Consider the following 11,659-nt stretch of genomic DNA (forward strand, 5'->3'; position numbering starts at 1 on the left):
GTGAATGCATCGTCAAGTCTTTCCTTAAGTGTCTGCGACCTTCATTTTAGAGTTTGCATATAGAGAAATATCTGTGTGCACACATACGCACACGCACACGCACACGCACACGCACACGCACACGCACACGCACACACACACACCACACACACACACACACACACACACACACACACACACACACACACACACACACAAATGCTTCAGGGAGCAACTGAGATCACAGAGAGACACCCTGCTTGCTGCTGTCTGATAAGCGTTAGCCCCAAAGCAGCTGTCTCACTGTGAAGACCGTGAGTAATACAGGATTTAACTGTATCACTGCTAGTCCTGGGCCAACCTGCTCAATGGTGCCCTGGTTTCTGCTACAGGTCTAAAATGGGTTTTCAAAATTTCCCTTATTTTGACAACACAAGTGACATTTAGGGTCACTTTTCTATGTTATTGCTAGAATATTATTTACAGAAAACTATCTTTGAACATTTAAAACTTCTCACTTAACTTCAACTCCAACTATTTCAACACAACTAAATATGTTTTTTATGGTACAATCAGTCTCAGATTGATCTCGTAGTATTGAAGTATCTCACTTCATTCATTAAGAACACTGATAAGTTAAAAGCCATCAATGCAAATTGATTAGCCTTTTTAAATCAATCAAATACGTAGGAAAACATGGAGATAATGAAAAGCAAAGTCCTACAAAGTGACAAAGCCACAGATAATTATCACCACTTCCCCTCAGCTCTTTGGGGCTAAATAACTTCTTTAACTCATTGTTTTGGTTTTTCGGGCCTACAACTGGCTGTTTGGATCAGTCTTACTGCTCCCACCAGGCAGCTCTGTACACTACCTGCTGAACATCAAACAACATACACACAGTAAGTGACTGGCATGGTCAACATAATGGAGCATTTCCCTGCTAAAGAACCAGATATTTCCTTCAGGAATTGGCAGAGACCAAAAACAGAGCTAATAAATTAAAGCATTGTTGAAGTGGTGAAACCAATCTGCCGGCTGTTCCAGGAGTGTGTGTGTGTGTGTTGCCCTCAGCGATGAATACTGGTCTCATTAGAATTGCTGTCATGTCGCAGCACTGCCTGCAGCATTGCTTCTAAAACACAGTGGAGCGGCTAGTCAGATTTCAGTATTTAGGATTACCTCTCAAGATTACAAAAAGTCAAATATACCTTGCTCTGTTTCCTGTTTGGACCATTAGGATGTCTGAAAATGTTCTTCAGAGAGGAAGAGCAGTGTGGAACCAGATTAAGTTGTCACAACCTCTTTGTAAGTACTGAAAAGGAATACCTTAAATAGTAATGCTACCTCTAAGTCAAGGTCCATTTGCAGGTACAAGTTTGTAACTCTAACATGTCATCTCTGTGTCTAGGCTTGCAATTCTTCTTTATTTTAAGTAGAACCTTTTCAGTTAAAACCAGGGTACTTTCCAGAGAGGACATGGCAAGATGTGCAAATAGGACTGTTAAAATAAGATTATAAAAGAAAATATAAAAATAAGATAATAAAGAATGATAATATTGTAAATTACATAAAAAGACAGCTGAATTATAACTCAGCCATAACACAAGCTAATAAATAAAAAAACTGAGTTAAAGAAACTACTGAAATATTCAGTATTGTTTTCTCATTAACTCTAAACAAATGCAACATCTGAGGAACAAAAAACATTTCGGCAATTCTATAAAAAATTGATTTTGAGGCATGATTTAAACCTGCATTAAACTGCATCAATTGACTTGGTATACTTGACATACAGTATCACATAATAAAACTATTTTGGTGAGTGCAAACTGTTGCAATTTTGACCATCCAGCAGACAGAGCCGCATTCCTTTGGCGTTGTGCTTCTTGTTAACATTCACTCTATTTTTATTATTTTAGCTCTAGTTTGGTCTATTCAAACTCTTGAGAACTATAACTGGCGCTTAAGGAGCCACGGTAAATTTTCCACTGTGTTCACCAGCCAGTTGCTACTTTTCTGTCTGTGTTTTGTCGAGGGCCAGGTAGCATACAGTATTATTACAGCTTTTTAGCTGATTGCAGCTGCCTGCTGTGGCTAAAAATTAAGGTTGAAATTAAATTTCAAATTAAAAAATTGAAAGTCTCCGTAGGGCTGAAGGTTACTGCAGAGTTTGGTGATAATTATATGATGGTTTCTTACTACTAGTGCCCCTTTCAACTACACATGGTAATTTGCTCAATTGGTTATGTAAAATGATTGATCGCAATGTACTTGGAGCTGTTGAAAATCACATGACTTAGTTTGTGCACCAGCTTTATGTTGTATGTTGGTGCAGTGATTATGCACATACATACAGTACTGTAAACATAAAAAATTAGTAAATTCTCTGGATAAGGCTGGTTTCTGGGAAGACCCACTCTGCTCCGGGAAGTAGAGGGACACACTAAACAGCAGCACGATGATGTTTTTATGTGACAGGTGTTTATTGGATTCACAGAACACACAGAGATACTGAGTGATTTACAACATCATGGTAGTAGTAGTGAAGTCATGGTTAAATTTACAGCCTGCTATGACCATGACCTTCGTGAGTGAGCATGTGTGTGCATTCACTTTTCTATCCATGTAAGCAATACGTACACCAGTTGTAGGATGATAACTTTCATATTTTTGGTTTAGATTAAACATTTTCTATTGCTTTCAAATACATAAGAACAAACAATTAGTATATTCTTGATACTAAACGTGCCTGTGTGAGATCTCTGTAAAGTGCCCCAATTTCCAACTCCTCTGACGCTCCATGCCTCAGTGATCACAGGGCCGTTGTGGGACGGCATTCTCTCCAGGCTGCTGTCATTATTATTCAGGACCCGGGAAATGGTTTTCACAAGCTGTCCTCTAACAGCTGAGCAGGCTCTGGGGTTAAACTGGTTACAGAATCACTTGGCACTGTTGCCCTTCTGAAAAGCACATCAGTGGGAATATGAGAATCTAGGTCAATGACAGATAAATGAGGTGTCAAAGATAAAGTTCATTTGAGCTTGGACAATGGAATTTCAGTTGTTTTTAAAACATTTCCATGACGTAACAGTATATTCAATCCAGAAGAAACATATACTGTGTGTTATTTTCCTTCAGACTGCTGCTGACTGTGATATAATGTGACATTACTGTGTGGCTACAGTAGAGCTATTTTTGGTGTTGACTTCAGGAATAGAGACAAGGTAATTCTACACAGGAGCTAAATTCACAGCTCTATGGTCAAAATTTCTATGTATCAAGTTTTCTTATTCAACACTTGAATGTGGGTGTCAATGAGACGCAGGACATACATGTACAGTATGTACAGACAACACTGAGAGAAAGCTTCACTTATATGTGTTGAGTTGATTGAGTGCCTTATGCGCGTATGTCACAATTTAGAGTGTGGACAATGTGTGGCCTCTGGTCTTGGCAGGGCTGGGTAAGCTCTGTCAGTCTCATGTTGTGAGGCGAAGGGGCGTGACATTTAAATCTGTCCAGTCGAGGACAATTTTTTGTGTGTGTCTGTTTTTCTGTGTGTGAGTGTCAGGGCAGAGGTAAGAGTTTTAGAGGGGGGTCTGCAGAAAATGTAAAAAAGGTCATTGTTCTTTACACTGTTTCACTTTGAAAAGGTGACTCTCTCTTTCTCTCCCTCTCTGTGTCTCTATCTCACTCTGTCTGTCTGTGTCTCAGATAAGTTGTTTGGAAAGCGGCTGCTGCAGGCTGGAAGACACATCATGTCTCATAAGTCTTGGATGAAAACGGTGCCCACGGAGAACTGTGATGTCCTCATGACATTTGCAGGTCAAGCACTCACACACACTCACTCAAGTGTTTGTCTTTTATATTTATTATACTCTTTTCTATACCAGAAAGTACTTGGCATTTTGGCTTGAAAAGTTTAAAAAAAATTAAGTTCCAAAATAATAATCTGAATAATTGGCTAATAATTTCAGCTCCATAAACCAACAACAAGTCTTGACCCTCAAATAGCCCTTGAGGAAAGAACTTTCCAGTGTTTTTCACACACATACTGTATATGTAAAAGTACACACAAAGAGACACACACACACACACACGCGCGCACAGACACATTTGCATTATACAATTTAACATATTTGTTGGTACAACTCTTTACTTCAAGCTGCTGCTCAGGAATAAACACTGTAGTACAAGCCTGTGGGAGTACTCCGGCAGCTCCACTGTACAGTGATGCGTGGGTATGGTTAGAAATGTATTTTATGTTTTTCCTGTCACAGACACTACAGATGACCACACGTTGCTATGGCTACTGAACCACATCCGGCTGGGAATCCCAGAGCTCATCATCCAAATACGTCATCACAAGCACACACGAGTCTACGCATTCTTCGTCACTGCTACATATGAAAAGTAAGGACTCTCTACAAAGGTTTCCTATTGTTAGCAGCACATTTTTGCAACGGTGTATTAAGTCATGATCTTGACAGTTTACCTGTAGCTAATAATTCTTTTCATTGTTTATTATTATTTCTGTCGTTTCTTTAAATAATTGAGTATTTTGGTTTTACTATAAAATGCCAGAAAATTGTGAAAATGTTCATCACAGTTTCCCAGAACACAAGATGACATCTTTAAATGTCTTGTTTTGTCCAATTAACAGTCCAAAACATATTTTAAATAAATTAAATTAATAATAACATCCTCACATAATAGTATGAAAGTATGAAGAGAGTATGAAAAATAAAAGAAGGAAAACATTAGTGTACAATATCTTGAGTTTATATAGGACCAACAGAGTTTTCTGAAAATGTAGTAATGTAGAATTTAACCATTAAGTAGTTATTTGTATTTTTTGTTCTCAATGATTTAATATCCTTAAAGCTGCGGGGGGGCAAAATGTAACCAAAACGCCAAGATTTGAAGTAGAGTGAGACCCATTTCTGCAGCTTTCTATCTCCCTTCTCATTCGCATGGGCAGTGCATGCGCAGAACAGCCAATAGGAACTCTCTCTCTCTCTGAAATGACCTGTGATTGACCAAAGTCCCCTGTCACAGGCTAGATTATCTAAAGCCTGGAAATAGAGCCATGAGGAGGTGCAGAAGTGTAGTTTTCTCTCAGACCAATGAATTACAATAAACTTAAAGATTATTACGATGTTTTCCCCAACGACACCAAAAATAAAGTGCTTACCACTCAAAAGAACAGTTTGACTCTTTCTTGCCCACTTAGAGGTGAAAATCAATACCATTCTTGTGTCTGCAAAATGTGAAGCTACAGTCAGTTAGATTAGTTTCGCACAAAGTCTGAAAACAAAGGGAAACAGCTGAACTGGCTCTGTTCACGCTTAACAAACTTAGCCTACCAGCACTTTTAAAACTTACCAACACATTATATCTTGTTTGTGTGATCCCGCACTAAGACTTACAGTTTAGCTTCATGTTCATACTATGTTTTATGCTAAGCTAAGCTAACTGTCCACCAACTGTAGCTTTATATTTAGCGTACAGATATGAGAGTGGTAGCCTACATTAATCCTTATAATTAACTCTTGGCAAGAAAGTAAATTAACATGTTTCCCAAAATTTCAAACTATTCCTTCAAACAGATTACCTTATTTCTGGACTTCTAAAGATACCTCCTTTTGATAGCTTTAGCTGAACAATAGGGGTAGGTACAATAGTGCTACTATTATTGCTGTTTTAACTGTAGTTGTGTGAATTAATCCCCCCCTCTCACGCTGGAAACAATACAGGCAAGAAGCTACAGTAACTTTCTCAACAGAGACAAGAAATGTTTAAACTGCCAAATAATGCAGTGTATATCACTTTCTTCTGGAACTGTAGTTTAAAGTGCTCATATTATGCTTTTTGGCTTTTTCCCTTTTCTTTATTGTGTCATATATCACAATATGGATAAGGAAAGGCACTTTCCATCTCCAAGAGAAACCACTGTTCACAAACTGCTCCAAACAGCTCTGTTGTAGTCCAGTCTTTACTTCCTTGACGAACGTGCATCACTTTGCAACACATGTTATAATGCTTGCCTAGCTGCTAGGGTGGCACGCCTTCATACTCTGCTTCTGACTGGCCTGGTAGTCCTTACATAGGTGCTGTGCATGTGCAACTCCCAACATAGATGGAACAAAAGTGAGATGCCTCATTCTGTAGCTAAAACAGAGAGCTCTACACACAGGGTGAAACAAAAACATAGTGTTTTTTGAAAATTAAACCATGTAAACCTTTTCTGGTACAGTTATGAACCTGAAAATGACCATAAAATGAGCAGTTTTAGGTTTAGTTAAGACAAAAATATCCTGGCTGTTCTGTGCTGGTGTCAAATTGTACTTAGTTTATTGTTGTATTATATTTAGCTACAGCTATAGTAAGCACAGCAGTTCAAACACAGTGAATCATTGGTGAGGCTGCCGTGATGCCTGGTTTACTTTATCAGCACCACTGCTCTGCTTCTGGCTGCCGGTTATTTAACTTTTTGCAGAAGGTTAGAGTCAGGCTAAACAGTATGGATTGTATTTGCTCTGATTACACTGCCCAGTCGCTTGTTTGGAAAATATCCCCATTGGGGACGAGCCCAGGGTGATTTTAATCTTAGCATTGACTTTGGTGTATAAATACAGAAAAATACAAGGGTGTCATTCGCTGTTCCATACTGCATTTCACCTCTTGACAAGTGCTCTCGGCTGACTCTCTGCATTTAACAATGGACCTCTTGAAAACCCTAAGAGTCTCTCAACCAAACCTTTTTACCAGTGAATGGAATAGGAATAGGCAGATGGCCGGAAGAAATGAAGAGAGCCGGATAGAGACAGGCGCAAAGAGAACAAGAAAGAAAGAGACGGAAGTGAAGTAGAAAGACAAAGAGAAAACAACAGAGAGGGAAATGCGGTCGAAGGATGAGGAGAGAGTGCTTTCTGAAAGTGTGCCAGTGAGTTTCAGACGGAATGCTCAAGTAAAATGATTGCTGTCTGACATGAAGCACACTCTCCTCTCTTTTTCTTTCTCCACACACACACACACACACACACACACACACACACACACACACACACACACACACACACACACACACACACACACACACACACACACACACACACACACACACCTGCTGTTAAGATAGGTTGACCTACATTTCATGTTAAAGAAAAAATAACACAGAAAGTGTTCTATCCTTTCAAACTCACCTTGAATAGTCATTCACTTTGCATACTAAAGCGGTGATAATTTTAATTTTAATTCCTTCTATGTGAAAATACCAGCTAAGTACTCCAGGTGTGTTAGTTGTCAAATGTAGGCATGTTTTATTTTATCCTATCAGCTGAAATGGTGAAATGCTCCTTCTTCAATATATAATTTGTTTTGAAAGAGAGACTTGTGTTGAAAATCTGCGTATGAGATCAAATCAGCTGAGGTCACAAAATAAGTGCTGTTATTTGTGGTATTTTCAGAAAGTCTCCATTCATTGCTTTGAAAACAAAAGCAGCAGAAAGTACAAATGTAGCATTTAACATACTCAGACAGTAAATGTCCTCCTCTTCTATTTTCCAAAGCTGACATAATATCCATTACTCATGTCTCAGCTCTGAGTGGTAAATTTACAGCATGCCGTCCGGTTCTGCTGTGTTTCTACATTACGTTGGATAGATATTTGCTAAATTAACATAAACCTTACATGCAGTGCTCTCTCATAGCAGGAATCTGCTTTTTTACAAGGATAGCTTTGTCCACACATTCCCTTTGATTGTGTCTCCCAATTAAGATTCCTTGTATTTGGGGGGGAAAGAGTGTAAAAGGTGATAACGTTTTTGATTAAATAAGAAAGGGGTCACCTCATCAAGATCCCTGGCAGCAGCAGGAGCTGCGCACTTCTAAAATGCCTTTCAGTTTTTGGCTTAGATTACTAAACAGTTGGTTTAAATAGATTCTCCCTGTTTTTTTTCCCAAGACATGGACCTTTATTGTGATGGTGCAGCACACTAAGCAGTATTCAGCGGTGATACTGAAGCTTACACCTCACATTTCTACTGTAATCCATCATGGTGCTGATTGTACTTCACTGTACTGCCCTGTGCTGCATGATGAATGGATGTTACAGGCCTACCTAGGCTGTGCTCCTGTATAAACTATATATACATGTGACAGAGAGAGGTGAGCTGTCTGCCTGGAAGGAACAGAGGGCGTGGTGCTGCATTATTACTGCAATTTCAGCACAAAGCCACCGTGAAGGACAGAAGGAGAGGAGAAGGGGGTGATGGGATAAAGGATGAGGAGGGGGAGAAGGAGACAAAGGAGAAGATCAAAGGATGAAGAGAGCAGGGGAGAGTAGACAAAGCAGGAGAAGGGAGGAAGAGAGAAGACATGGAGTAAGGGTTGATGTGAAATGAGATGATGAGAGTGATGGGGTCAAAGCATTAGAGGAGAGTTCAGATGACTTCAACACTATGAAGGACAATCCATCTCTGCTAATGTTATTGTTTGCTTTTGTTTTATGTAATTCAATTAACAAACTGACTGAATACACTGTGGTCATTTCCAGCAAAATGTAAAATGTTGTCCAACTAAGAATTGTTTTCATTATTTATTCAGCCGCTGATCTTTTTTGAAAAAAATAAATTGTTAGTTGATTCAATAAAAATGTAACGAAATATTGCACAAAAGGAAATCTTGATATTGCTTGTATTGTTCAACCAACAGTCCAAAGGCCAAAAATATCACGTTTACAATGATATGAAACTTAATGCTTAATAAATTACGTAATTGATTATCACAACTGTTGTTGATTAAATTAAACATCAAAAAAGAACTTTCAGGATGTAGGTACAAGTCCCTCAAAGTCAAAGAACAAGTTTATTGAAAATTAAACATTCAGCAATTGTGCTGGGAAAAGTCTATTGTTGAAAAGGGAAGAGGTACCAACTTTTGAATGACTAATTCAAAGTGATTGACTAAAGGATGACCTGATAATCTGAAGATCTGAAGAATTCGAAAAACAACACTCTACGCTGTTACTACCACTGCTGTTCTCTCCAACGTCACAGATTGAAGACATCTAATACTCTGTAACACCATCAGAGAGTGGATTTGTTGGTGTTTGAGGTCTCTCATTGTTGTCCTGCAGTCTGTTGCGAGGTGCTGAGGAGATAGGCCTGAGGAAAGCGGTGAAGCCCGAATTTGGCGGAGGAACACGAAACTACTCCTGTGATGAGGACTACATCTACGAGAACATCGAGAGCGAGCTGTGTTTCTTTACTTCACAGGTTAGTGTCAGCACACACACACACACACACACACACACACACACACACACAAGTAGAAGTAAATATGCTGTCACAAAGTCACCTGAAATTACTCTCTCCTTGCATTTGCTGCAGGAGAGGCAGAGCATCATTAAATACTGGCTAGACAATTTACGTGCCAAACATGGGGAGGTGCTCCATAATATCAACTTCCTGGAGGGCCAGCCAATTAGTAAGTTGCATCCTTTATCAGCACACTCTGTGATATTTGTCTTTGTTAAACAGAAGGCAGTTCTTTGGCAGGTTTTGGATATAATCCCTTTGTTGGTTTGGGTTTAAAATGATTGGAAGCATAATTGTAATGGATTGGATGGTTTAATGTCCCTGATAGGTTTCTTCAAGTAGCTAATGAATGTAAAGTAATTTTAACTTACTTTGCTCTATGTTTTTTTTTAATTCTCTGAAGTCCCGGAGCTGAGTGCGCGAGGTGTGATCCAACAGGTATTTCCTCTCCATGAGCAGAGGATCCTCAGTCAGCTGATGAAGTCTTGGGTACAGGCTGTTTGTGAGAAACAGCCTTTAGGTTAGTAGAAGATGATATTCCCTGACATGCAAAACACCCAAGACACAACAACATAAGACAGTACTTTTGAATTAGTTTGCTCTTGTTTCTGTCCTCTAAGAGTTGTAATACCTAATGTATTGTGATGTAATGTAATGTAATTTTATCCTTCTAATTGATAATTTTTATAACATGTGTTTACAGATGATATCTGTGACTACTTTGGGGTGAAGATTGCCATGTATTTTGCCTGGCTGGGATTTTACACCACTTCCATGTTATATCCTGCTGTGATCGGCTTTGTACTGTGGATGCTTACTGAGTCGGATCAGGTGAGGAGAGAAGCTATTGTAGCTTCAACCAACTTAAATCACCAACCACCAGAAATGATTGTGAGTCCTAAGTCTGCGTGTCTGTGTTTTGTGTTGCTTCAGACGAGTCGTGACATCTGCTGTGTGGTGTTTGCACTTTTCAACGTGGTGTGGGCCACTCTTTTTCTGGAACGGTGGAAGAGGAGGGGGGCTGAGCTGGCATTCAAGTGGGGAACACTGGATACACCAGCTGAATCCCTGGAGGAACCACGGCCTCAGTTCCGGGTGAGATAAACAAAAACTCTGTCTCCTTCCATCTTGCTATCCTCTTTTTTTTTCAGGCCCTTTGATGCTTTCTCTTTCTCTCTCCCTATCCCTCTTTCTCGGCAGGGAGTGAAGCGCTGCAGTCCCGTAACAGGATGTGAGGAGATCTACTATCCTCCGTGGCGGAGGCGTGCATTCAGATGGCTGGTCAGCCTGCCCATCTGTATCCTCTGTCTTTGCTTTGTCTTCCTGGTCATGCTCATCTGCTTTGAGCTGCAGGTCAGTCAGCTGTCAGCATCTGTTTTCTGTGTGTCCTGATTGTGTAACTGTAGCAATTATAGTTTAGATGGTAAAAATCTCTTTACCCTGCATCTGTACTTGTTTAGTTTCGTCAACATTATTTTATGGGTGGATGTAATGATGCAGCAAGCCTGTTAAACATCTACAGGCTGTGGGTGGAACTTGATGGAAATAAAACCAAGAGAAAATATATAAATACCTCCGCCTTTAAAATGTTGTGAACACATCTGCTATGAACGCCCCCTCATGCTTTTTTCTCAGAGGTAAAGAGTAAAAAGCTGCGATTGTGTCTCTGTAGGAGTTTGTGATGGGGATCAAGGAAATGCCTCGGCTAGCTCGCTTCATCCCCAAAATCATGCTAGCTATCACTGTGACCGCATGTGATGAGGTGTACAGGAAAATCGCTTGCTGGCTCAATGACATGGGTGAGAGTCAAGATTCCAGATATATCCAGATCTACATTCAGAGCAGTTCATCTCTTAATAGACCATCTTTCATCTGAGAATCTTGAACACTTGTTGTGGATCTTCAGTAATCCCTTGTAGAACTTAGTAATTACTTCCAATTTGACTATATATTACATTGAGTGGTAAGGGGTGATTCATATTTTCTCCACAGAAAACTATAGACTCCAGAGTGCCTATGAGAAAAATCTCATCATCAAAATGGTTCTTGTGAGTGTATTTTCATTACATAATATCTAAACTACCCATGTGATTTAGATTTAAAAAAAACTTTTAAATTTTAAACATTCCCGTTCACAAATTTTTTCTTAATGACACCTGGCATTTCTTTCTCTTCCAGTTTCAGTTTGTAAATTCTTATCTCAGCCTTTTTTACATTGGATTCTACCTCAAAGACATGGAGCGCCTGAAAGAGGTAAGAAACAACCTAGTTCTGATGTTACTCTGTCATGCCTTATCATCAGTAATTCATTTGGCCTACAACATCTGTGGTTCTTCCATGATTTCCATAACCATCCA

General features: G+C 39.4%; 1 protein-coding gene across 3 annotated transcripts in view; it reads left to right on the forward strand.

Annotated features, from left to right (window-relative positions):
• ano8b (anoctamin 8b) overlaps positions 1-11,659 on the forward strand; it is a 39,716-nt gene that overhangs the window by 15,721 nt on the left and 12,336 nt on the right. For 2 of the 3 annotated variants that reach the window (XM_032527119.1, XM_032527121.1), the window contains exons 2-12: positions 3,697-3,807; positions 4,263-4,395; positions 9,122-9,260; positions 9,375-9,471; positions 9,706-9,822; positions 10,006-10,133; positions 10,236-10,397; positions 10,503-10,655; positions 10,975-11,101; positions 11,295-11,350; positions 11,481-11,555. In XM_032527119.1, the coding sequence (XP_032383010.1) occupies positions 3,697-3,807; positions 4,263-4,395; positions 9,122-9,260; positions 9,375-9,471; positions 9,706-9,822; positions 10,006-10,133; positions 10,236-10,397; positions 10,503-10,655; positions 10,975-11,101; positions 11,295-11,350; positions 11,481-11,555 (1,298 nt within the window). Of the gene's footprint in view, positions 1-1,114; positions 1,288-3,696; positions 3,808-4,262; positions 4,396-9,121; positions 9,261-9,374; positions 9,472-9,705; positions 9,823-10,005; positions 10,134-10,235; positions 10,398-10,502; positions 10,656-10,974; positions 11,102-11,294; positions 11,351-11,480; positions 11,556-11,659 lie in introns of those variants that run through there. The other variant, XM_032527120.1, reaches the window with a different exon arrangement.

The sequence above is a fragment of the Etheostoma spectabile genome, chromosome 9, assembly GCF_008692095.1.
Source record: "Etheostoma spectabile isolate EspeVRDwgs_2016 chromosome 9, UIUC_Espe_1.0, whole genome shotgun sequence".
Lineage (NCBI taxonomy): Eukaryota > Metazoa > Chordata > Actinopteri > Perciformes > Percidae > Etheostoma > Etheostoma spectabile.